This window comes from Pseudopodoces humilis, chromosome 6, assembly GCF_049639895.1.
Source record: "Pseudopodoces humilis isolate 2021_Gansu_Grassland_sample_001 chromosome 6, ASM4963989v1, whole genome shotgun sequence".
Lineage (NCBI taxonomy): Eukaryota > Metazoa > Chordata > Aves > Passeriformes > Paridae > Pseudopodoces > Pseudopodoces humilis.
Window position 1 is genome coordinate 8,461,058 of NC_142205.1, and position 26,464 is coordinate 8,487,521.

The window sequence follows — 26,464 nt, forward strand, 5'->3', positions numbered from 1 at the left end:
GTCTCATTCAGTACAACTGTTGTCATCACCACTGCAAAAACCGAGACCTCCTCACTTCAAAAGAACAAGGTCCTGCTGTGCAGGGCTCCTTCCAGTCCCCAAGATGACAGTTTTCACTGATCAAAGGCTACTGTCTACCTCCATCACATCTGTATTGATTGAGAAAGCCAGAATGACAGAGCCAGTAAATTTGGTACTTTTTTATGGTTTCACAATATTCCTCAACCCAGTTCCCATATTCCCAAACCTTAGAAAGTGATGAAAAAGGCTTAAGACTGCTTTAGATCATACTTCACAGGATCAACTCCACACAAAAGCACAATTACAAGGTTCTAAGTAAGCAGGAAAAGGAAGCTAATTCAGCTTCTTCTACTACCAAAATGACTAGTGGCTGTTCTGAATGAAGACAAATTAATTTGACCTATGCAATGCTAAAAGGTGGGCACTATAAAGTTATCAGAAGGAGAAAAATCATATCACAGAAGGGCCAAATGTTTAAGAGCCATAGGAAGACAACTAATTCACTCAAGTGTATTCTCCAGTCAAACTGCAAATAGTTTTATCATTTAACACAGCAGAATTTAAATTAGGACACTCTAGTAATTACAGAATCAGGAATAAGCAAGTCTTTTAAAGATTAAAAAAAATACGAACAAAGCAATTTAATTATCAAGTCAGAATAATACAGCTGGAACAATTAACCACACAGAGAAACAGCAACTTCCATTAAGAACTGATCTTCTCTTGGGAATAATGACATGGCTGGAAGTAAAGACGATTCCCAGGATGTAGTTTCATAATTTATGTCAATGTAGGAAGATCTCAGTAGATGCAGACAGTCAAAATTAGAGCATCATCATTAGAAAAAGGGATTCCACTCCTATCCATGTGAACCCACAGCTGCATGAGCACCTGTGAGCCAGGGTAATTTGTAGGAAACAATCTCTTTCCATACAAGGCATCAGTTTTCTGCATCTTGAGCAACCTGAATGGAATTGAAGTGTGCAACATGCACCAGTGTCAGAGTAAGGAAGGCTGTGAAATTTGCAGCTGGGATTAGCTGCAGCATCTGCAATTCGTCAATTAACTCAATGGATTTTACAATCAAAGACTGATCTGGGGCTGCCAGTTACCTGTTCCCACACACTGGCACTCACTCACATGCACATCAAATAAAATTCAGAGAAATTATTAAACCCAAAATTAGGCTTCCTAATATGAAGCAATTTTTCATATGAATCATCTCACTTTATGATTATTCAGTGACAGGAGTCTGAGAACATTTCTAAACTCTGGTGACTGTCTGAATGTGGCAACCTCTTTTCTAATCAGTCTGTCATAGAAGACCAACGTCCTGTGAAAAGGGAACAGAAGTTGGGACCAGACTCTCACAGGTAAACATAGGCCAAGTGCAAAAAAAGACAGAGGAAGTTACCTGAACTATGACTGTATAAAATACAGCATGATAAAGCTTGTTATGAAAGAACCAGTCTATAACTTCAAACCTGCTACAGAAATACTGCTTTTAGTGGTTTTTCAATCTTACAAAATGCTTGCCTTTTCATTTCTCAGATGTGCATCCTTATCACCTAGCTTATTTTCCTTCATCTTCTCTACACCTTTAAAAAAGAAGAAACAATTTACAATACAAATGAATCTGCAAGTAGCCCATGTAACTTAGGCTTCATACAGGGTTATATTACTGACATTTTTACCAAACCTGAAAGAATTGTAAAAAAATTTCCCTCATTTATCAAGTTAGTATTCATGCTTAAAAGGGCCCTGGAGGTTCCAAAATATGCATATGCAAAAGTCTGCTCTGTCACCATTAAGAAAAAATCACTTAAAATTCACAACAAAGCAGAAAAACATTTTCCAAGGTATTCAGAGGAAGAATTACTATAATTCCATAATTATGTGAATTTCCCTCTTTCAAGGAAACACAACTCATTTTGATCATAGTAAAGCTGAGTATATAAACATGAAGGACAAAAAAAGAAAAATCCAAACTCTAGAAACTTTACACAGCTTAACTGTTTTCTTGGAATTCAGCAGCAGTATTCCACAAAACCTCTGTTCTATAAAGCATTATTTGTATTTGAATTTAGCATATCATGTTTTACAAACTGACCATGTTTCACCTACAGGGGATATTTTTTTCACATTGTTCATCTTGCAACAGAACAGGCATTTTAAGACCAGATAAGAGAGATCAAAGATACTTCAGACCTGACAAACTGACAGGAAGATAAGATGACACCAGTCCCACAAGAAGCTAGCCAGCCACCAGTGCCGGGTGTGACACAGAGCACAGCACAGCTGGGAGTCTGGGCCCCCACTGAACTGCCAGAGACCCTTAGCCCATGGCTCCAAAAGCACAGTTGCTGCTGTTCCAAGAGGGCTTTGCAAATGCACCTCAGACTCACACCGTGGCAAGTGAAACCATTAGGACATGGGTTCTTTTCTGCTGTTAACACTGTCCACAAGTCCCAAGAGGAGAATCAAGTGAAGCCTGGAACGAAGGAGCCAGGGGTAACAGGCTAGCAGTAAATATCTCAATGGGTACAGAAAGAAGAACAGGGAAAAAGAGGAACTCCCCTGAATTTCAGGTTTCTCCAGAGTTCACAACTAGTTTGGCTTCATTTATGCTTCAATTATCTTACTGCCCAGCCAAAAGACACCTCACAGGCAAAGTATGTATTTTGACCCCCCATACTGAGTAATATTCATACTAAATAAATGCCCATACTAAACTGCCACTGTCAGCTATGAAGCTGCACTACCAGCAACAAGATCCTTTCTGAAACAACAATGGTGTTGACCAACGTCAAACAAAGCATAAGGTGATCTGTTTCAATTTACTAGCACTGTTTCAAAAAAAACATGTCTGGGCAAATCAAAACCTTTGTCTACAGAAGAAAATACGCTTATTTCTGCATGTTATTCTTAGTGTATAATCAGACAAACTTCTAACCTAAGCTGTTAGAACAGCCAATATTGCACAGCTGTGTTTGTAGCTTCAAACATTTTACCTTTGGTTTTCTCAACACCTTCTACAACAATGAGATAATAAATTAAGAATGATAGTATCTCAGTTTATGTTCAGTGCTTTTGTTTAACAGCTAGACACTTTTCCTTGACACTTTTCCAACCCCCAGAGAAGATGAGGATTACATTTCTCTCCTCCAGCACACAATAATCGGTATGATAAGTATTGAAGAGATCTGCAACTTCCAGTTTGTGAATTATGACAGAATATCACCAGATGGCAGCAGAAACCCATCCTTGCCTTCCAACTCCTCAAGGCTTGATGGAAAGATTAGAGCTCCACTGCCAGGATAACCACAGAATTTCACCAACTGGGTCAACATTGCAGATATTTGTTCTATTTGAGCCCAGTATTTACCTTCTAAAGACAAACATTTTTTCCATTAAGTAGAATTAAAAATTTAGAAATCTATCTATAAAATACAGTTCAATGCAGTCTGAAACAGACCAACTAACATCAAAGGTTTGTAGTTGTTTTTGTTTTTTTTAAGAGAGGCAAACTTCTTTTTTACAGACCCACACTAAAGCTGTATGTGTGTATATATATGTACAGGAAATTACAAGGTAGCAAGAGAAGTAAATCAAACTAAGCTAAAGAGAGATAGAATTTTCTTTAAAATCATCTGCATTTTAGTACCAGATGTACCACATGTACCAAAGTAATATTTTAGAATTGACTCATCCCACATTCCTTTAAATCAGTGTATCACTGATATACACAGTGATGAACCACTATCTTTGTCACTGCTACATCAGCAGGCTCCAGTGATCCAATACTTCACTGAAAGAGGAGCCTGAACCATAATTAATATAGAACAGTGGCTGCAAAAACCACCATGTACACAGGAATAAATGTTACATTTTAAGCCCACTGATCAGATAATATACCAGGACCTAGCTCTCAGGAGAAAACAGACAACGGAAATTAAGCCAAACTCCTAACTTTCTACTTCTTTCCAGAGCCACAATTTGGCTGCAACTTGCCCAGAACTGAGAATAAACCCTGCACCTTGCAAAACCTCCCCAGTATCCACAATGTTCTAGATCTGCTGAGGCACTTTTAACATTACCAAACTCATTCTTTCACCAGGACTTTTGTTCACTCTTCCCCCTACAATTTCACAAGGAGAAAACTGCTAATGAATATGTGTCGTAAGGACAGACTTGAGTCTGGAGAGCTCGCAGATTTCCTGTTAAGCTCCTAGTACCTCCAGTGATCTTTAAACATCTAGTCCAGAGTCGAGTTAATGTATGCATCTGATTTATGACACAGTAGTACTTAGGTAACAGTTTCAAATTCCCATGTAATTCTGTACCATATAGCAGGAACAGGAAAAGGAAAAATTAAATTTGTGGTACCATTCCTTGCACTCACATAACATTATTGAATCGGAAAAGTCCCAGAAAATGTCACAGTTACAGCTTAATTCCTTTTCTAAAGCTATAAACCTAAAGTCTCACCTTTTCTTTTCCTCTATTTAAAAACAGGGACTAGAGGTTTGATATTGCTATTTCAGTTTTTCAGCAGAAAAGCACAAATAGGCTAAGATTTACTCACTCTGATTATTTTCTCTGTTAGTCTGAGCTTCTACAGGAATAGACTGCAGAGCTGTCATAATCCTCTGAGCAATATCAGATAAAGGTACTTTAGAAATCTCACATCCTATGTAACGCTCCATTTTTAAGATTAAACCTAAACACAGAACACAAATTATGAATTAATCAAGGCCATTAGTAATCCTCATTTATATTCTGTTGAAACTAAAGACAAAAATATAGTGAACACGTTTAGCCATTCATTCTCAATGGAAAATTGCATTTGCTCCCAGACATGTCTACCAGTACTGTATTGGAAATAACAAATATAATAATTTATAAAAACAAACTTTGAAATAGTTTTTTAATACACTGATTAAAAAATCAGCAGTCCTAAGTACAGCTAACTTTACTATTAAAAAAAAAATCTGACAAATAAAACAAGAAGTATGCATGTCGGAGATACTTTCTGCCTCCCAGCATCTTTAAACTTGTCTGTAGCTTAGCACATGCCTACATTTACTGTTACTAGTGCTTGGATTTTATCAGGAAAAGCACAATTAACTTTCAAGCAAGCTGCCAAAATTAAGCCAACACAAGATTAAAGAAACAAGCATTACTACCACAATGTCTGGCCATTAGTTATGTGCTATCTCAAAAAATACTTATCATAAAAGACCTCTGCTTTCTTAAATTTTGTATAATTGATGCATTCAAATATTGCTATGTCTTGGTAACTTTAAAATAGCTGCTATAGCTTGTCAATTTAAGAAACTGGTCAGCAACATCAATAGTCTCTACATGCTTTGACCCCAGCTACTGTTGTTGTAAATGTTATCCTTTTCTGAATAGGAGCTGGTTTTCCAGCTAAAGTGCCCATATTCTGTAATACCTACAAAATACTTGGAGAATCCCTAGGTACAACACACACTGGAGAATCACAAGAAACAGTGCCTACACTGATGACTTGTTGCTTTACAGTTACACCAGAAGAACATGTAAATCTTAAGTTCTTCACAAACACAAGAGAAATATGCAGCATTTTAAAAAACACTTAAAGGATCCAAGCTGTACAAACCAATCACTCTACCAAAACCTGCTGTTGACTCAATTATTCCTATACAAGTGGGTAACTGGAGTCCTGTTACTCTGGTCTTCTCCCACTAGATCCCACTGATGCATGAGCAGACTGTCAAACTTAACCATCAGCAAACAGTTCCTCTGCCTACACAGAAATATTTTTCTTGCCTCAAGACCACAGGTACGTTGCAACTTTTAGTATTTACAAATGCAAATATTTGCATACAATTCAAAGAGGAACATCCATCACACTGCATTAGCACTGGCTGTATCTATCTAGTTCTAATTAGTAAGCATGTGAAGGAAAGGGTGAGAGATGGAATGGCTTTCTTTTCCCCAACATTCCATGAGTCAGAAGTACAATCCTTCCCCACACTCAAATCCTCCTAACTTCTGTGAGAGCAACACTTCTTTCCTACACAGGGTTAAAGTTCTCCCTGACTTCTCAGGCTGGGAAGCAGCAGCCCCAGAAGCAGAACAAAATGAGAACCCATCAGACTTAAAAATAAATAAGACACCATGACTGAGAACAGGCCTAGAAAAACCCACACAGATTCACCATAAATATTAACCACACTGAACTGAATTGACAGAGTTTGGCATTTAATAATAAACACAAAGAGTAAAGCAGCATTAAATCCAGACATAAAGACACCCGACCAGTAAGCTAAAAAAAAATAAGTTATAAGTACATAGAAGTTAAAAGTCTGCCATCAAAATAGTTTAAAGACTACTGTTACTGAATTTCAACTAATATATTAACCTTCATCAATATGTACAGTGCTTGAAAGCAAGCACAGCTGATCCCATCAAAATATAAAAGACTGGAAGTTATCATACTATAAAAGCCTATTTAGTTCCATTGGTATATTAGGAAGCTATATAAAAATTTGATAAACAGGCTAACAGTGCACATGAAAGCACAAGCACGAAAGCATCAGTGCTCTGAGTTGAAATGCCTATCATTATAAATTATAAGGCAGACTCAGAAGTACAAAAAAGAAATTTAAAATTCTCATTCATTGACAAGCCCAGTGTAAGTATGGACTGGTTTCAATGAAGAAGGTAGATTATAAGTTAAGAGATATTAGAATGGTCTTAAAACAGATGGTCTTGGTAGTTAAAACATTCTGGTACATATTACAACACATTTCTAACAAAACCAAGTCTTCCTAGAAGAACTGTAAGAGAAACAATCATGTAATATCTGCTGCCATTGAGAACTCTCCTCTTCACTATGAGCACATTGCAGTCTTGTTCCAAAATCTGGAATGCCTTCTCCACATTTATTTTGCAGTTCAATCAAAAGTTCTTAGCATGCAGTAAGACTTAACTCAAGGGTATGACACATTCCTATTGATGCTATGCTGTGTGCAGCAGAAGTAAACACACAGGTCAGCAGAAGAGCAGCCTAAACATACTTCTTTCAAATAACCAACAATTACTTCATATCCAAGAGTTCTGATAAAACTGAGACTGAATTCAGCAGGCAGAAGCCATAAAGCAGCACGCAATCCCAGCTGGTAACAGTGGCAGTTAGGATTCACTGCAGTGACAGGTAAGTGTCAGCCTTGTCAAGCTAATGCTTATTACTCCATAAAGTCATACACAGTTTACATTAACATTTCCTTTCTTAAGAGTACACTGCTGTTTAGCCATTAAGAACTCCACTGGTTGTGAAATTCTTGTCTTCCAGACCACTGGCTTTAGCCCGAGACTGCTGCTCAAGCTTCTCCACCATCTCTTTCAAGTGCTCTTCATCTTTGAAAAAATACACATACAAGTCCCTTTCCATCTGATGCAGCCTATTGGACTCTAAAAAGCTTCTCTTTGACTTCAGATCAGCAACCAGATCCTTAAGGAGATGATTTAGTTCACCTAAATCCACTTTCAGCTGGTGAAACTGCTCAGTAAGTTCCTAACAAAAAATAAAAGACAAAAAAATTATTACTTTTCTATTGTTAATACACTAGTTGAACTAGAAATAGGAAAGGCTTTTTGCTTTAGGAAGTCACTTGTTTGTAATCAAAAAAGTAATCACAAAAAAAACCAGAAACAAGAATAATAAGGGATTCCATTCAATTGATGTAACTTTTGAGCTCCATGTAACAGAACTCATATCGTATTATGCAAATGTAATTTACTTGTTGACCAGATGAGTTAAGACCACACAAATCTGCACCTGACCTAGAGAGATGAGTGAATGACATTTTCTCAAATCTTAAAAGGGAACAAACAAAAAAAAAGCACAATAAAAAAGTTAAATCAATCTTACAATTAAATCATTAAATACTAGCTACAAGTTTCACAACTGGCATTCTTATGATAGTTCAGTATAAGCAGATTAATCATCTACTTGCACACTGTTCCGTTATTAAAGGAATTACTTTTCTTTTTCTGAGAAACAGTAACAGTAGAACAAGATGTCATATTATAAGAAGTAACTTAAATCAATAGTAAGGTATTTGATTTAAGTATGTGCAATCCCTGAACACATACTGCTCCAATTACAGTCTCATTTTTAAATTAAAACTGTTCTATATGTTGCAAACTCATTTGACAAATGTTAAATATATTTTTATGTAATTAACCAAGAAAGTATTATATAACAGAAGATTCCCCTTGATGCATTTTTGAGGTGTCTACAATGATTTATAAACCATAACAAGGTGCATTTAACAAATCCTGTTCCCATTTAAAAGATGTTTTAAATGTAACACCTGAGACCTGGTGCAGCAGGATTGTCCTACTACAATTGTCCTTCAAAATTCTGTTATTTTTAGTTTGTCTGAATGACCCACCCACGGCCAGGCTTTTAATGGGTGAAACTCTACTATTGGGGTCTTAGAGGTAACAAAGGAGAAAGCCCATATGAAATGAAGAGCAACTTAAAGGAGTTTTCCAGTGACACCCTATCCAGACAAAGGATCTCTCACATCACAAGCTTACCAGAATAAAGGACTGCACATGCCCTTGAAAGAAATTCAGTTAGATGCAACAGTTTGCTCAGAAACAAAAAAAATTACCTGCCAGCATTTAGAAAAATCCAACATTTGCCAAGAACAATGTAAATGTTCAGCATCCATTATCATTAATAAATTTGTTGCTGATAAGTGGGGACAGTTTGCATGTCTAGAGCCTTCACACTATACTTTTATCAGTAAAAGAACACGACACAAAATGTAGCAATTTGAAAAAAATCATTAAGGGCCTACCGGACTCCGGAGCTGTATCTGATTTGTTCCACAATAGAGAGCACCATGAAGGGCATCCACATCCCTTTCTAGGCTGGACAAAAGGACAGACTGCTCGCGAGCAGATGCTGCCAGCTGATCTTGTACTGTAGCACAGTCCTGCTTTAACTTCTGAGCCATCTGCTCCAGGCTTTTGTATGTTTTAAACAACTGTTGTTTTTTACTTCCTCCTTCCAGGAGTTGATACAGCCTGGAACAAGTGAAGTTAGACAGACAAATATTTTAACTCTCCTAAGCACTCTATCATTATCAGTTAAGACGACATGTCTGTGTTGAAAAGTCAGAGGACAAGTAAGGTAAGTGCTGCTAAAGGCACTTTTGCAACACTGCTATATCTCCCACTGATTTCAGGATTCCATCTATATATCTATATATAGCAGTGATTAATAGGAATCTGAAATATTTCAGGATCAAATTAGCAGCAATGAAATACTAAAGTAACAGTTAGTAAGTAGATCATGAATGCAAATAGAAGTTGACAGTCTGCTTTTGCCAACTATTTCCTGATACTTCAAGGACTGCAAAATAAGATTTATTTTTAAGTGCTGAATGAAAGCAGACTTCAACAGTTGATAAGAAATAAGAACAATCATAACCTTTTCAAGCTCACTGAAGTATTTCCTGTTTTCTACCTATGAAGAGACCGCTAAGAAATTCTCCAGTTAGTTACAAGTCATGCAAAAGACAGCATTACACACTATAGCAAACTGTACCCTTACACTGTATCAGGAATGGGCCTAATACAATTATAGACAACATTACATAGTCCAAACGTTACTACCACCTCTGCATAACAAAATCTTCAGGAGCTGCTCCCTAATATAAAATCAGACTGGCTTTATTAAGAGCAAGAGCTATATTTCAGAAATAACTGAAGGTCCTTCAAGTGTCTCGTTTACAAACCCTGTAAGGATGTTAATTCTTTCAACTTCCCTTCCCTTTTTCTTAAAACAAACAAAAAAAAAAAAAAAAAAGCCAGAAACATTCAGTGATTTGCAGACACCATAATAAACCTGAACAAAAATGTAACAAGCTGACACAAACACACAATAGGAGTAAAATTAATTCTTCCAGTCATTCACTGTGACAAACCATACTCAGTTATCACTTATCAATTATTAAAAAAACAAACACTTAAAGCACCATTTTAAAGAAGGAGGAAAAGTCTGACAGTAACACACCTATAATTACACAATTCTCACAATATCTCATCAAAAGATCTAGTCTTGATGGAAGAGCAGCACAGCACACATCCTTAACTGTATCACCTGAACTTTAAGGAGACTTAAATTACTTAGATGGTGAAAAATCAGACTCCTACATGGGTGCCAGGACACTCAAACCAGATGGCAAATCAAGCAGCAAAAATGAGCTAAACATTTCACAGCCCGAAGGAATCATTCCTCTCTCCTACCACACGGGGGGTTTTTGCCCGCTCAGCCGATGAGGTCGTGCATACAACCTGGGAAATCAGTGCTATTAACATCTATGCCTCTAGAGTATCAGGAGGTGCTAGATAAAACAAGCTTGGGTTCAAACATTCTTCATGTTACAGATACTAATTAAGAATGCTTCAGCAATATTACTAAGACTGATAATTGAACAGTTTTTCCTCAGGCAAACCTAAAGAGAATTTCAAAGGACAAGGAAGAAACAAGTTTCACATCTTAAATGCTTCAGCTCTTGAAAATTCAAAATTCTAATTAGCTACAGCAAGTAAAAAAGAATTTGGAAGCAGGCAAGGCATATCTTGCCTGAGCCTTCATGTCCCCAATATTATTTCAAAGGAAATACAAGTTCAACACTGAATATAATACTTACCTGCAAGAGAAACCATCCTCTGAAGTAATAGTGCTCCTTGGCTTTGCCCGTTCCGTTCGTTCAGCTATCACCTGTAGTCTCTGCTGCAACTCATCAGTGCTTTGTTTCAGAGATTCTACCAAATTCTCAAGTTGGCAGCTGATCTCCTGGTGTTTCTTCATCTCCATTTCACAGGCCAGCTGAATAAGTTCAAATGAGGTTTTCTGTCTTATCAAATGCCTGCCTATTTTTTCTTGAATTGCAGCATAATAGTCCTGCTGAGCAATTTGGTGATCTAAATATTCTTTCACCACTGGTGCAGTCAAAAGTCGTGCATTCTTCTTAAGAAGGGGAAGCAACTCTTCATTATTTATCTGAGCTATATCTTGTTTAATTGCTGAAATTTCAGCACTTAAACTAGATATTTTAGCATCAATGTTTTCCTGTTGTCCAATATCCTGCATAAAACAAAATATTTGTGAATTTCTTCATGGCTCCCACCAAGCCACCACCCAAACATTTCTTCAGGTCATATAAGGTTCACGTATTTGTGTTACATTTAGCTCCAAAATTAAATTAAAAACCCTACAAGTAGTTTTACATAATTTTACAAAATAATGCAAATACAGATGAACAAAGTAGATAATAGATATATTTCAGTAAAAAATAATTTCATTCTATCACAGGGTCAGGAAACAGTTTATTGTGTTGAAAATAAAAGAGCTACATGTTACCAAGCACCTATTTCAAGTATGTCTAACTGAAATCTCACAAGCAAACATAATTTTTTATATTCAGTTGGATGATCAACACTGCTGGCAGAATCAATCTTTTTCAAATTACCTTAATCAATCAAGTCCTATATACTAATCATCCAAAACTGAAAATATACAAACTGACATGATGCCTCAAGTTATTCTATGACTGGCATAAGCAAATACCTTTCCTTTCATTATGATTTCCTCACAAATTCCACTAGCCACATTTGCCTGTCACTCATTTGTTGAGAAACTGCTGGGGCTTCAACTATCAGATTCATTTATTTGGTACAAATGCTTGAGTTTCCAGAGTCAGTGAACTAAAACTTTTTAAGCTTGTGATGCGCAATATAAACAGAAATACATTTATCACTTTGGCTCCTTGATACCACAGAACTGCAATCAAAGCTAAGATTCTGTTTATTCTACAAAGAACCAGTTCTAATATGAAAATTCAAAGTTAAACTAAACTAGAAAGGTACTATAAATTCTAAGATTTTAAAGGTAGTAATACTGGAAATGCAGAATTAAAGGAACTGTAGCACACTGAAGAATTCCTAACCATGGAGACTGAAGATATTTCATAAAAGTAGTTTTGTAGCTAAGACTAAAACTTCTTAAAAGTGCAATTTCACTACATAAAAATATTTGAAATAACAATAACTCAGCAACTCCCTTTACTAGATCAAATGGAACTTGTCTGTCTGTTTAAAACTCCAGTACCTTTCATCACCTTTTGTACCTTACCTTGTCCGAGGATTGCAGCAGGCTCTCCGCACACTTGATAGCTGAATTCATGCCCTCCTCTTCAGCTCGCAGCTGAATTAGCTGGTTCTGACCACAAATATACGCTGCCTGGAGTCTGGCTATCTCTTGTCTCTCTTTACAAACTTCATCAGCCTCATCTAAAGGGACTTGCTTGATTAAATCTTCAAGCTGAAAGCTGCCTTCACGTGAATTTTCAGCACATTCAGACATACCTTTATAAAAATGCTTTTTTATGTGTGATGCAACTGCTGCAGTACTTTGTTCTTCCACAGACAAATATTTATCCAAAGAAAGTTGGGAAAAAAACACTGGATGTGTATCCGACCCTTGTTCTGAATCTGAAGCAGTGAAGAAAGAAGCAAATTTCTTCACTGCAGCTGTAAGAGACTGCAGTTCATGGTCAAGCTTATTACTTGCTGCAGTAAATATTTCCAGACCTTCTTTCCAATTCTTACGTGCTTCTTCCTCTTTGCTTTGGAACGTTTGCAACACGTGGCTGTTTGTAGTAACCAACAGTTGAAGCTTATTATGCCGATGAATTTGAAGGTTTTTTAGCTTCTGAAGAGTTTGAAGCTCATCCTCTAATTTCTTCACTTCTTCCCTGTCCTCCTCTTGGCTACTGTTCATTGAACCCATGGGCTCCAAGGTTTTAAGGACTTCATCCAGTGCACTTCCTTCCAAAACAGGCTGACCACACTGTAGAAGATTCTGATAATCTCGCTGTTCTTCTTCAGATACCACATGCTGCTCATTTATGTTTCCACAAAACCACTCCAAAAATGATTTGTCTTCTGAAGACTCAAACATCCAGTCAAAATCTTCTCCATTAAGCTCATCAGCCTTTGGATATCCAATTTTTTTAAGAGTTTCCACAAAATCCTTTCCACAGCTCATGATGAAATATTTTTGTAAGCAGAAAAAAATCCGAATACATGGAAAAGATCTGGGGTATTATTCCAGCTTTGTTTTTTTTGCCATTTATAATGAATATTCAGTATTTTAATAAAAAGAGTCTGTACAGGAAAAAGGAAGTGTCAGATCAAAAAAAAAAAAAAACAAACCTGGAATGCTGTTTTGGATTAAAGTGGCTATTCAAGACTAGAAACCAATTTTAATTTCAGATACCTTAATATATTTTGTTGATCAAATCAGGACATAACAATTACATCCCATATCATTGCAAGCACTTGTTTTGCCTTAACTCACATAAACTTATTATGAAAACAGTACAGTATCATTAATTTAAAAGCAACAGGTGTTAATACTGAGCAATTCATTGCCCTCCAAAAGTGATTTTACTTACACAGTTTTCTGTACATTCTTTTAAAAAAACACCCATAATTATTTTAACTCCTCGGAAATGATCAGGGTTTTTAGTCTGTTCTAAAAACAAAACTACAGTGATGTTACACTGCACTTCAAGATCTTGGCTACAAGAGTTTTTTTACCTCAACAGCAAGCAGAATCTTGTCTTCTAAACCTCTGTTTAAAAGTTTCCTCTGAAAATGGAACAATAAATACTTTAACATATTTGATCGAAAAAATTAAAATTAAGATCAGTGTAAAAATACTCCTGTGAAAATGGTCACAACTTAGAGGAGGCAGTTTGATGCTTTTTTGTTTCCTAGCGGACAAATAATCAGCTTTGGGATCCTAAAGCACGTGTAACAGACAGCGAAGGATATAGGATAACTAATCAATAGTCAGGAGGCCTTGTCTGCAATACTCTGATAATAGGGACTTTTTTTAGTTTGATATTACTTAATACTTTGTTTCTAAAACATGCATTTCACCAGAGAACCCCGTTCTGCCAGTCAGCCTGGAGCACTGAACAAGTAAAGCCATTTCTCTTAAGTACCCCATGTGTCTGATTTAGCTCAGAGACTGCAGATGACACAGAATGTTGCGCGAGTATCGTGTCACAGGGCAGCGCTCCAAGAGCCCTCCATGCTTAAAAGGGATGTCCTCAAAATATATAAATATGGGTCCCAAGAAGCGGCTGCCGCATTCTTTTCAGTGGTGCCCACTGACAAGAAGTAACGGCAATAAGCTTAAAAAACAAGAAGTTTGACCTTAACACGAGGAAGAACTTTACGTCCGTCATTCCTCTCAGTTGAGGGTGGCAGGGGACTGGAACAGGCTGCCCGGAGAGGTCGTGAAATTTCCCTCTCTCGAGACATTCCAAAACAACGTGGACGCGCTCCGGGATAACCTGCTCCAGGTGATCCTGCAGGGGGGTTGGACCGGACGGTCTCCAAAGGTCCCATCCAACCTTACTGATTCTGTGATTCCGTGAAATAATGGGCGCCCACACAGTCCTGTGCCCGGGCACGCCGGGCCACCACGGCACTGCCACTGCCATCAAACACCACAAAAAACAACTCCGGAGCCCTGAGGGAGCACCCGCGGTACCCGTCCCCGCCCGGGCCGCACAAGTGGGGCCCTCAAGGGCCACGTCCCGCCCCCCGGGGCAGCCGCTGCCTCCAGCCACACAGGGATTCTGGCCGGAACGAGAGGTCGGAAGGGAGCGGGGAGCGGTGGCGGCTGATCCCGTCCCGCCGGGAGCGAGTTCCGAGCCCGCAGCACAGCTCCATACTCACCCCAGTGCTCTGCTCTGCCGCAGCGGCGGCTCGAGGGAAGGGGAGGGGAGCGAGGCGGAAAATGGCGGGAAGGCTGAAGGGAGCCTCAGAGAGGGCTGAGGGAAAGCGGCGGGAAGGCGGAGGGGAGGTTAAGGGAGGCTGAAAGGAGGCTTAGGGAGGGTAAGGGGCGGTGGCGGAAAGACCGAGGGAGGGATGAAAGAAGACTCAGGGAAGGCTCGGGAAGCGCCCCCAGCTCGAACCGCCCGCCGCGCGCGCGGTGTCCCCGCCCTGCTCCGCCCACCGCGCTTGCGCACGAGCCCGCTCCGCCCACGGGGGCCCCGCGCACGCGCGCAGTGCTCCGTCTCGAGCCCGGCCCGCTGACCGGTGACGTCATGTGGGCGAGGCTCCCACGGCTGGCCGCGCTTTCCCTCAGGGCGGTCGCCTCGGTCCCGATGTCTTCGTCCCGTCCCCTCAGGCCTGTCAGGCCTCGCAGGCCTGGCCCTTCAGCTCTCCGCGGCCTTTGCTCCTCGGTTCCCCTGCCCTGCGAACGGGAGGAGGAGGATGGGGCAGACTTGAGCGTACTTGATGTCGCTGAGCTTTGACTGCTGTGCCCACCGGCTTCCTTGAACCCCAGACGTGGCTAGCGGTGGGCACTTCGCCATCCGTACCCAATGTCGCTGTGTTGGTGGTTTTCACCCTGCTTAGTCCTTTAAGTAATTCATGGGCTTTATGTCCCTGGATTTGCCTGCTACCTTTTTAAACATGCTGACACATAACAAGGCAACATCCCAGAACATCATTAAGTGCTGCTTGAAAAGGCACTTCCCTAATTGTTTCGTAGCTCTAAAAACTCATCAAATGATTCCTGGCATTAGCCTTTCAGGATCTGGTCACTGCTACCTCTGCATGTACCTTACCCGTGGTATTCATGGCAATTTACAAACTATCACAGCATTTTCCTTCAGCTTTGTCCTCTAGTTTGAAGAGTCCTAAAATTCGGCCTCTGTAGAGCCAGTGCTCCATTCCCAACATTGTTCCCAACGTCTTCCCGTGAACCCTTTACAGCATCGCTGTGCCTTGCTCAGGGTGCAGACAAGACTGCACAGAATCCTCAGGGCATGGGTCTACCAAGGTTTTCTACAGAACCCTCATTTCCAATGCCTTCTTTACAATGCTCCCTGTTTTCTTGGCTTTTTGGTTGCTGCTGCCTGTGAAGTTACCAGAAAGCTCTCGACATAGATTGTGGAACCTCTGCTTTGCAAAGGCTGGCTCTCAGACAAGCATCATGTAAACTTGTCACTAACGCTCTGAGCATCCTTCATCAACCACTCCTCAAGTTTAGCCGTCTTCACTTCCTCTTTACATTTCGCATGCCACATTTTCCTGGGCTTCCCCATGTTCCTTGCAATAGCCTCCTTAAATTTCTCATTGAGTCATGCAAGGCGGGGGGAGGTTTATGCCACGTTTTTCTATTTACGTCAGACATTTTACCTTGGCTTCTAGAACTGTATTTTTAAGCCTTCTGGGTGTTTGCAGGCTTCTTGGTTTGGAACTGCTCATTTAGGGGTTTTTTTGGCATTTTTCCCCATTATTGCATAGGTTATTTTCTTAAAATTGAGTATTTGTTTGCTTTATTTGTCTTGCATTCATCTTAGTGTTAAATTTAATTATATTGTGGTTGCTACAATTGAGCAGCTCACCCTCTAATAGCTCTTGAATTAGATCCTCTGCACTGCTGAGGTCTAAATTCAGAATGGCATTTTTTTGTTGTGGTTCGTATGGCCAGTTATTCTAAAAAGAAATAATTTATTGTATCCAGAAATGTTATCTTTACGTTTCACCCTGATGAAGCATTGACCCAGTCCGTATGTGGGTGGTTGAGCCCTTCCACTACTTGTCCTAAATGTGCAGCTTCTCTAATCTCACTTAATGCAATTGTTGAAATGAACCAACACAGGGAAATGAGCAACCTTGCAGCTTAGCACAGCTAACAAAAGCTCACATTAGGTTTTCTTGATCAAAATCAGCACCTGTATCACTTGCAAAGTGCAGAATGCTGATTTCTGGTATAATGTGGTCTGTGCAAGACATTTTTAGACTAAACCCTGACCTGGCAGTGAGTTTTCATGGGCAAAAAGAGCTGTAGTGTTGAATTCCTCCCCATCAGATTACAGCCTGATCTGCAGCTGCAATTTAGGCTGGCTGAAGTTTTCAAATCATCTTGCAGATAGAGTGCATTGTGCCTGTCCAACAGGGAAGGAGCAAAAGCTTTCACCAGCTTATTTCATAATGCCCTGCTGTTTCAGTTCAGTCAGTTACTTGCACCAAAATCAACTTCTCCTACAGTGGTATTTTGCAGACTTGTGCTTTAGTGTTGTGGTTTGGGGTTTTGTTTTTTTTTTAATATAAATATCAGTGTTACTCATGTAAAAAATGCCTGCATAAAAGCAAATTTGCTAATTTTAAACACCTAGAAAAATTCCTAAATTATGCTGTACAAAGGCAGCTCTGCCAATGAAGTCCACAAATACATCTGATAAAAGTTTGCCTGTCTTTAGTATATCAAATTGTCTTCTTGGATTACTGCAACTCATGCCTTCAGTTCCATGTGTGACTGGTTCCCCATCCTCTTTCCAGACTCACACAGCTATGATGTCCCATCTCCTTCATGGCCTTTCCTAAAACCTATGTCCCCATGTTTCCCTGGGAAAGCAGCACTACATGCTCATTCTGTAGCAGGTTTGGAGCTATGTCCATGCTGGCCAGTGGCCACCTCTTGAAAACAGGGAAGAGCTCAATTTGGCTATGTTCAATGCAGGAAATAATTTATTTTTCTTTCTACCCAGACATGGAATTTCCATGAAAGTTTTCATCATGGATTATTAATTGCAGGCTCCATTTTATCTCTGCTTTGTCAAATTTGGTGAAAATTAGCCAGAAGGTTCAGAAGTTATCAAGGAAAGGAGGAGGGGAACAGATGGACGAAAGAGGAGTTGACAGACAGCATGATCTCATAATCCCCGCTGGCATAGGAATTCAGGCTAGAATTGAAATATTTTAGGTCAGAACACTGTGCACTTAAAATTCTTATTTTGAAAGAACAAGCCTCTAAAGAGAAACAAATTTTCATCTGTTAGACCATTGATCAGCTCTTAGGGCAGAGATTAAACAACAGCCTTCTACAAACATATCATCAGAATTTCTGACAGCCCCTTTCCCCACCCAGCCTCAGACCCATGTGCATCAGTGTTTGCTTTTGCAGCTCCTTTTGGATCAAGATTGTTTTCCTCTGATTCTTTTTTTGTTGTTGTTGTTATTGTGTTCAGTCAAAACATAACTAAGGCTTACCTTACCCTTTTTTTCCATTCTAGGAGCAGTTGTTTTGCATCTGTTTCCTAGAACTGGAGAGGCTGCTCAGATAGCATATTGCCTTTACAAGCCATTTTACGGTGAATTCCAGCAGATTAAGGCATAAACATTTCTGGAAGGATGTCTGCAAGCTCTGCAGTATTCCATCCATACCATGTTATGTTTGTTCCACTGCAAAATATGACATCATTGTGCCGGACACCTCAGAGAGGAGCTCTCGGTTACCCATCGTCCGAGGCTGTAACAAACAGCCAAGGAGTACAGTGCCACCTCATAGGCATTGCAGCTGCCCGGTCTAAACCCTCCCACTGGGATACATCTGTCAGATGGAAAACTCAAAGTTGTTTGCTTGCTACTGCTTCAGGGTTTTGTTTTGGTTATGGTTTTGTTTTGGGAAAAAAAATCAACACAGAGGAGGCAAGGAAATAGGCTTTTAGCTGGTGAACTGTAACTGTACAGAAGGTTTTTGATTTTGCATCATACTGCACATCTGCTCACAGCAGCAGGATTGCAAAGGTCCCTGCTGCAGATTGTACGAACAACAGTCACTCTTTGGAAACACCTTGTCCTAAAATGCAATTCATTGCTTTAAGCAAATTTGTGTTCCGGATTAAGCACAACTTTTGAAATGCCATGTGAACTTTTATTATAAAGTCAGAAGACAGGAATTTGGCACCAGCTTGCTTTCTTTGCCAAGTGCATTTATCTTTAATATAGAGGAATGGTAGATTTCATTCTGAGACCTTGTAGTCCCAAAAAAAGCAGGTCAAAGTGATTAGTTCCCTTCAGCTTTTTTGGATTCAGTACCATAAATATACAAGAAGCACCTACACGTTTGGCCTACCACTCCTAACATATTTAAATATATAATGCACAAAGGGATATTTTTCCTATAAAATTGTTTGTTTACTCTCCTGATCCTGTTTTGAATGAAACCCCCAATTTTAACCCTGATAGGTAAGGCAAGCTTCTGAATGTTTAGTATTAAATTTGAAACATTCATGATTAGCAAAATGAGGAAACTTATTTTTCTTATAAACAAATGGCATGATATGACAAATGTCATAAACAAAGCTGTACAGATCATAAACTGTACAGAATTAACTAAAATAGTGCCACCACATTTATAATAATTTCTTTACTCAATGCTCTTCTTGTGTTGAGAAAACTGGTACTGTCACAAAGTACAGCACTGCTAAAATGTTATTAAAGCTATTTTTTTCTGTTGGAGATTAATTTATAGTAAGTTATTAAGCGCTAGATTGTATTTTATGTTTATTTTGTGATAGTATTAATTTCAGATAAAACTGATAGAAAAATTAGTTTACTATGCTTTGCACATATATTCTTATGAGTATCTTACTGATTCAGCAGCTCAGCTTAGTCAAATCAAAAATAAACGTATCAACTAGCTACTGGCCATGCTTTCAACAGAAAACTACTACTTCTGTATTTTTAAGATATCACTGTATTTAAGAACAACATGCGTGACAATCTGACACACAAACCAGGGGATATCACACACTGCAGCTGAGAGTAAACAATGTAATTCACAGAATGATTTCAGCTCGTGCCTCCTCTCATCTCTCATCAGCTAAAATGCTCGTTTTTGTCTGGCTGCAAATCACTTGTGATGTGACTTTCATATTTGGCAAAATAAACATGCAGAACATGTAGGCTGCCTTTTAATGCTTTTTTCACTTTCTTGTACAGAGCTGAAATGATTTCAAGTATAATTACTTAGAACGGACACTAATGTATTTCAATTTGCACTTTGCAAACAGGTTAGTTTGTCTTCAGAAATGCAATAGTGGAAATTTATACAGCACCCATGGTTAGAGACAAATAAGATTAATGACTGTTGGGGTTTCAATGGGCCAGTGTGTGTAAAAGAGCTCTAAGTAGCACCCCAATCTTCATACCGTGCTATTAATTTTAATTGCTGAAATTCAGTGAGCTCCTTATGAAGTAGCTGACATGAAATAAGCTGACATGAAATAAGCTGACATGTAAAGATTTGCAGTATGTAAAGAACTGAAAAGAGAAGAAACACTATGCACAAAAACCAAGTGATGAAAGTTTAAAGAAACCTGAGTAACACAACAAAAAGGTATAAAAATTTGTATTTATATTGTGATGAGATAATGATACAACACAATACTCCGTGTGCTACAGAACGTAGCAAGTGCCATGTACGTGTGTACAAATGGATCTGTATAATACAGTAAAATGCATCTCACAGACTATGAACCATTCCTTTGGCTCTGGGACCCAGAGGCTCTGGCACAGAACCCACTCGCTAACATCTTTAGGTAACAATTTTACCAGTAAGCAGCAGAAGGCTCTCAGTCAGTGCTTCATGTGCACCAAAATTTCAAACATCCATACAGCACAGACCCATCCCAATGCCATGAATCCTGTGTAACCACAGTTTATGCCTCTCATGCAAAATGAAAGAAAGGAATTCTGAACTTGGGGCACCTTCACTCTGCCTTGCCAGTAGGCAAGCTTCTGGCTGGCCATGCCTCCCCAGGAATCCTTTCCTGGGCTTCTTTACAATACTTCAGGCAGAGAGAACAGCCAAGGTGACCAAATGGTCTTTTCTGTTTCATATATCCCCTGCATTTTAATACTGGGTAGCTATGGAACACACTTGGATGTTTTCTTTACAGCTACCAATTAACAACAGTGCATTTAGACAGACACTTAAGCAAATTGGCTCATTTCATTGCTGGCAACATTAATTTCTGTGTTTGCCCCATTAGTATTTGTAGGGAGTACAGCTCTTCCTTAAAGGGTTCCTAAAGGGTTTCAATTATTCTTCCATCAATTTTGGAAAGTGTAAGTTAATGGATTAAATATCAGCACTGTTACTGGCTCATGCCACACACAACCAATGGCCTCTACCATTTAAAAACATTTAACAGATTTATAAAAGACTAATTTGTTTTGAAGCCATTTCTTTATCAGCAACATCATAAAATGAAATGTATAAAATTAATATTACTTAATTAAAAGCAGTGATGATATGGTTCTTTTCAAAAATATGTTTCTTTCCACATGGCTGATCTGCAAGGATGAAAAATTTCACCACTAATTACCAGTCTGCCAAAAAGTTAGTAAAATGGTGAAATAATCACTTGGCCAAGAGCAGAGACTGCTGTAAGTACCTCCAGGAAAAGCAGAAGTACCCGCCCAGAGCAGGTCTGCAGGCAGAGCCCACTTGTAACTTCACCTCTTTCTGTTGCTCAGTTCTCTTCTTTTGGCATTTTAAGTTCATCCACTGAAACAGGTTATGCAAAGTGTACATTCAGATGCTCAGCATACTGGTATTTATCACCGTAATTAATTTGTAGATCAATGAGTAACATTTTTTTTGCTTGATTATATGCAAGTGGTATAGTTGAACCCATACTCATCCATGTAAAAAATATAACACCACTGAAGTCAGAGTCTTAATTCTGTAAGTTAGATCAAGTTAGATGTGTTAGATTTTAAGTAGTTTTTTTCAACTCCAAATCTTATACTAATAAATTAGGATTGTCCATCTATATACCCCACATGGAAAACTGTCCTTTTCATGGATTTTTGGGAGGCTTTTTTATTTCTATTTTAACCTGCTAAAACTGACTCTGAACCAAGTCTGTTCTTTGCAGAAGACAATACAGGATCCATTCTCTGGTTAATAATGTGTTGCAGAGCTTCTACTGCCAAACCTGCTCTTTTCAGAAGATAAATAAATCAGCTGCAATGGGCCTGGCAGGGTACAAGCTGGGCTGAGAGAGGATGGATGTGAAGGAGGATTCATCCTCTGAATTGCAGCAGAGAATATGCAGAAGGAACTAACAATTTTAGGCAGTTTTTTTTGTGTCTCCCTCCGGTGATGCCAGAGTGCAGGCACGGAGCTGGAGGAAGCACTAATCCAGGAGCAGTGCAGAGGCGTGTATCCTCCGACACCTGCGTGCTGCAAGGGAAAGCCCTTTCTTTCTTCTCCCCCAGGAAACAGGCCAAACCTCTACGTCTCCATAAAAAGAACTCCACGATGACTTCATCTCTCCAAAGCCCCTTCCGCAGAAGAAAACGACCTAGCAGCCCTGTAATCTTGTCCCTACTCCTTTTCCGATGTGGCAACTGCAGAGGAAATGGATGAACTGAGCAGTAGCACCTCCTCGCCTGCTAAAAGTGTGGTCATGACAACAGCGGAGCTGCCAAGGTGGTGGCAGGATTTAATCTTGCAGCAAACAGTTTGGTTTTTTGCAGTCCCACTGTGGGCACAGAGACACTGGTGCACACGCACGGGGCACACACACAAGTGTCCAGCTGAGAAAAAATAATAAAAATAACACTGCTTGCATCCCAAGGTGCTGTGGCCACAGGCAGTGCTGCACTGGCTGCTCAGCAGCAGAACCTGAAGGAATGTCAGAGCCCCGACTGTCCCCATGGGACTGCAGCTCTGCTGGGGGGGACAGCCCAGCCCCCAAACCTGACCCTAGGAACTGCTGTGCCATTGCCTCTAAAGGGGCTGCTGCTGTCCGGGGGCTGTGCCTGAAAATTCCACCTTAAATTGGGCTGTGCTTGAGGGAGAATGACACAGGCAGTATGGTGTCATTTTTCTTTACCAGTGTAATAGCTCCCAGCTGTAATAACTGAAAAAGTAAAAACAAATAAACCCTTTTCATTTCCACTCAAGATTATTCGAGTAATTTTTATTGAAAATATAAGATCTACAAAGCCATGGATACCCAGCGTGGAAGAACTCATTAAGTTAGCACATTCATCTTTAAAAGGAAAATTTCAGGTTGACCTAAGGTACAATAATATTCAATTTAAAGTCTCGTTTTTCCTTCTGTAAGTTTCAAATCTCTTTTCATTAGGAGGTTCTGTGCAAGAGCTGCTTGTCATGAAAGGAAACACTTTACAATCCATGAATGTGTTCATTATATAATAAATGAACAGCAACAATATACTAGCCTCTTTTTTTTTTTTTTTTTTCCTGTTAACAGTCGTGTGTTAAAGTAAACTCTTATATTTTTTTTTTCCATGATTTGGAAATTAGTTACATATGCACCAAAGGAGCTAGTAATTTCTGCTGCTTGTCAGCTACACACAATGAGTATATTGCTGTGTGCTTTCCCCAACAATGAGGATTTTAGTAATATGCAAGGTGTATAGAACGTAATACCAAAACCTGCATCACAGAAAAGGTTAATTGTTTTCTTATTCAGCTGCCAGAGTTGATAACCTTAGGCCCCTCCCCAGAGCCAAAGTAGGGGTGGCCATCCGTTAGGTTATGTAAATTAAATGTATACGTTTCCTTGTTGGCAAGTTCCAAGCAGTAAGCGAGAGTGCAAACAAGGATCTGTAAGCTGCCACAAAATGTATTCATATTTCTACTCCGTGTTGTAAGAGCCAAAGGGAGGACACATATGTCAGATGTTGAAAGAACAACCGAACCTTTGCTTTTGATCATTATGGTCAGTCTGTCATGAGGTCTTGTATCCGAATGCTAAAAATGGCACCACACTTGGACATCCCATAGCCTTACACAGTACACATTTGTGTTTCCCAAGCCACTGAGTGCTGGTCTCACAGAGACCCTGACTTTATAAGCTAACAAAAAATAGATTAGGGTGCTGAAGAATCCAAGGGAGGGCTCATACAAAGACAATTAACCCTCGCACCAAAACCTAATTTCATGATTTTACTTAAAGCCACACTGAATCAGTTGTGAGAGGGTGAAGATATAAATACACCTCTCTGCTTCATCCGTAAGAAGGTGGACAACTGACCATTTGAACAGAGGGTCTTGAAACAAAGCTTAGTCGTCCTTTAAACAATGAAAAGGAGAGGCATACATAAATGGTCACCAAGGCACAATATGACAAAGGTGAAGAGTCCCTGAGACTCTGGTCTGGGTCTGTACCATTCCCCTCCTTATACAAGTAAATGAGAACATTTAGGAAAATATAATACAAAATCTCTTACAGGAAATATAGACTACACTTGCTAAAATCACTTCCCTAAAAGTGTTTATAGCTTTTTTCTTTTTTTTTTTTAGTTTTTTCATTTTTTTCTTTTTTTTTTTCTTCTTTTTTTTTATTTTTTTAAAAGACCTTCTTTAAACAGATAATGCAAAGACTGGTCCATTTTTTCTTACCCGGCAAGCCAAGCTCTAATGACTTCACTAAGCAGAAGTTGTATTAAAATACATCTTCATAGTATTGCTACAATTTGGGTAAATATGTTCTGAACAGCTTGATGAGTACTAAATAAACTTTGCTGTTTTACAGCATACATTTTAATTTTTTTGCACTTTTTTAAGAATAGAAAATGCAATTATAGTGTGCAAAAGAAAAAAAATTAATTATCTTCTAGCTGAATACTGTAATTTTAAGCCATGCCTTCCATAAAAATGTATTGACATGTGTAAATAGAAGAAAAGAAAAAAAAAATACAAGCACACGGATTTCATTTCCTTGCAAGAAAAGATTAACTATCACAAACTGGATCACTTGAGTTTTGTATTCTTCAGAGAAAGAAATGAAAACAACAACCCATAAAACCACTGAAATGCTTCAAATGTCATCCATTCCACGGTAACAGGTTAAAACTGCCATGTTGGTTTCTACTGCTCCCGTTAACATGGATAGAATGATTTGCTGCTGGTTGGATATTGAATACAAAAAGCAAAAGAAAGTTGAGATCATCCCACATGAAGTCATTATTAGAGCTGGCTTTTCCCCCGTTTTGAAGTACAGTAGTGACTTGTAAATATGACCTTTTCTAAAGATCATCTGAGATTTGAAGATTTATCTGCCTCCTTCACCCAAACAACAGCTGCTGAAAGAATTTACTCTATGAAGCCCACTATACAGCATTCAAAATGTTTTGGGTTTTGTATTTTTTTCATGAAAAAATACCACAAAAAGTACTTTTAGGTTTTTGTATCTCTGAATCATTAACACATTGTAGATTTCATTTATTCTTCCATGTTTGAAAATGGTTTCTGCAAAATCAAAATAAACTGTCAAACCCCCTTACATCATGCTTCCAACAATTTGAATTTAATACTTCTTGAATGGAACGACATAATTTATTTCCTTTAATTTGCAGGATGGCTACATCAAGCTAGCTTTAAGTCACAACTGTACCTAACCACAGTTCTCTGCAGCAAACCCATGATTTACAATATCTAATATTGTGGTTACAGTGCAGGGAACCGTGGGTAAGAAACCTCCATGTCAGAGTATTGTGGTTGGGGTTTCCCGGAAGAGTGGCAGTTGACACCTCTGGAATATTCATATATAAGTGCTTCAGTCAGATGGTCCTGAGTTGAGCGGGTAACTCAGGCACTATGAGAGCCTGGCATTCAGTCTGCGGGAATGTGTGTAACCTCCGTCACTCGAACCGCTCTGCAAACTGTAGTGGTCTTCAGCATCACTGGCACTTCCAATACTGTCCATTTCACCTGGAGTAAACTCCATTCCTTCAATGTCTACTTCTAAAGAAAACATAAGAAGGAACATTTTCAGAAAGTTGTAGCAACTAGTCATGGGCCAGTGTCAATCAACATCCAGGTGAAACCTGAATCACATAATTTAAAAAAAAAAAAAAAAAGGACTGGCACATTAATTACTGAGGAAAGGATCATCTTGTGCACTTGAGAATTAAAATCCCTTCTGTCCTCAGCCACATAAATATACTGCATAACATCAATACCAAATGCTTTCCCAGAGCTGTTCTAACCTGCAGCTAGACACTGATTTAGAAAAAGGGTGGCCCTCGGAGGCTGTCCTACTGCAGTGCTGCCCACAGTAATTCCAACCATGCAGGTGTTGGCTGGCCATGGTGTAACTGCATGGTTGGGTGGTTGGGTGGTCCCAGGGAACTGCCCCAAGACCGACCATTCAACCCCCCTGAGCCTTGAAACAGCCAGCCTGGGTGACTGTTCTGCACAGAAAAACTTCCAAATGGGAAAATAAGAAATGGCAACAGCCAGCTTGACGAGCTGTCTTAAATAAGAAACAAATGCAGAGAGCCCTTGGTGATCGTTGCACAGAAAATGTTTTAAAATTTCACAATAAATGATGCGGAAATAATTTATTCACACAAATGAATTAAGCCCAATAAGACTTTTTTTTCACAAGAAAATATTATGCCAGTCTTACCTATAATTACACTAAAAAATCAAAACATTAAATAGGAATTGTTAAAAAAACTGGCAAAAAACACATGCAGGATAAATAGATTTAAAAATACACACCGTATTAAC

General features: G+C 39.1%; 2 protein-coding genes across 6 annotated transcripts in view; both read right to left on the bottom strand.

Annotated features, from left to right (window-relative positions):
- Positions 1-6,250: 6,250 nt before the first annotated feature.
- On the bottom strand, positions 6,251-15,114 carry HAUS3 (HAUS augmin like complex subunit 3). Of its 3 annotated transcripts, XM_088056801.1 has the most exons (6): positions 14,845-15,114; positions 13,693-13,743; positions 12,224-13,257; positions 10,740-11,176; positions 8,880-9,108; positions 6,251-7,582 (listed from the first exon to the last, which is right to left on the bottom strand). In XM_088056801.1, the coding sequence occupies exons 3-6, from the start codon at positions 13,136-13,138 to the stop codon at positions 7,316-7,318; spliced, it is 1,848 nt and encodes a 615-aa protein (XP_087912927.1). In that variant the 5' UTR covers positions 13,139-13,257; positions 13,693-13,743; positions 14,845-15,114; the 3' UTR covers positions 6,251-7,315. The 3 variants fall into 3 exon arrangements, with proteins under 3 accessions (XP_087912927.1, XP_014118733.2, XP_087912926.1); XM_014263258.2 differs by lacking the exon at positions 13,693-13,743; XM_088056800.1 differs by having other exon boundaries at positions 12,224-15,114.
- A 7,750-nt stretch (positions 15,115-22,864) lies between these two features.
- Positions 22,865-26,464, bottom strand: part of MXD4 (MAX dimerization protein 4) — a 38,326-nt gene continuing 34,726 nt past the window's right edge. For all 3 annotated transcript variants that reach the window (XM_005517890.3, XM_014261770.2, XM_014261777.2), the window contains exon 6: positions 22,865-25,693. In XM_005517890.3, the coding sequence (XP_005517947.1) occupies positions 25,545-25,693 (149 nt within the window). In that variant the 3' untranslated portion in view covers positions 22,865-25,544. The remainder of the gene's footprint in view (positions 25,694-26,464) is intronic.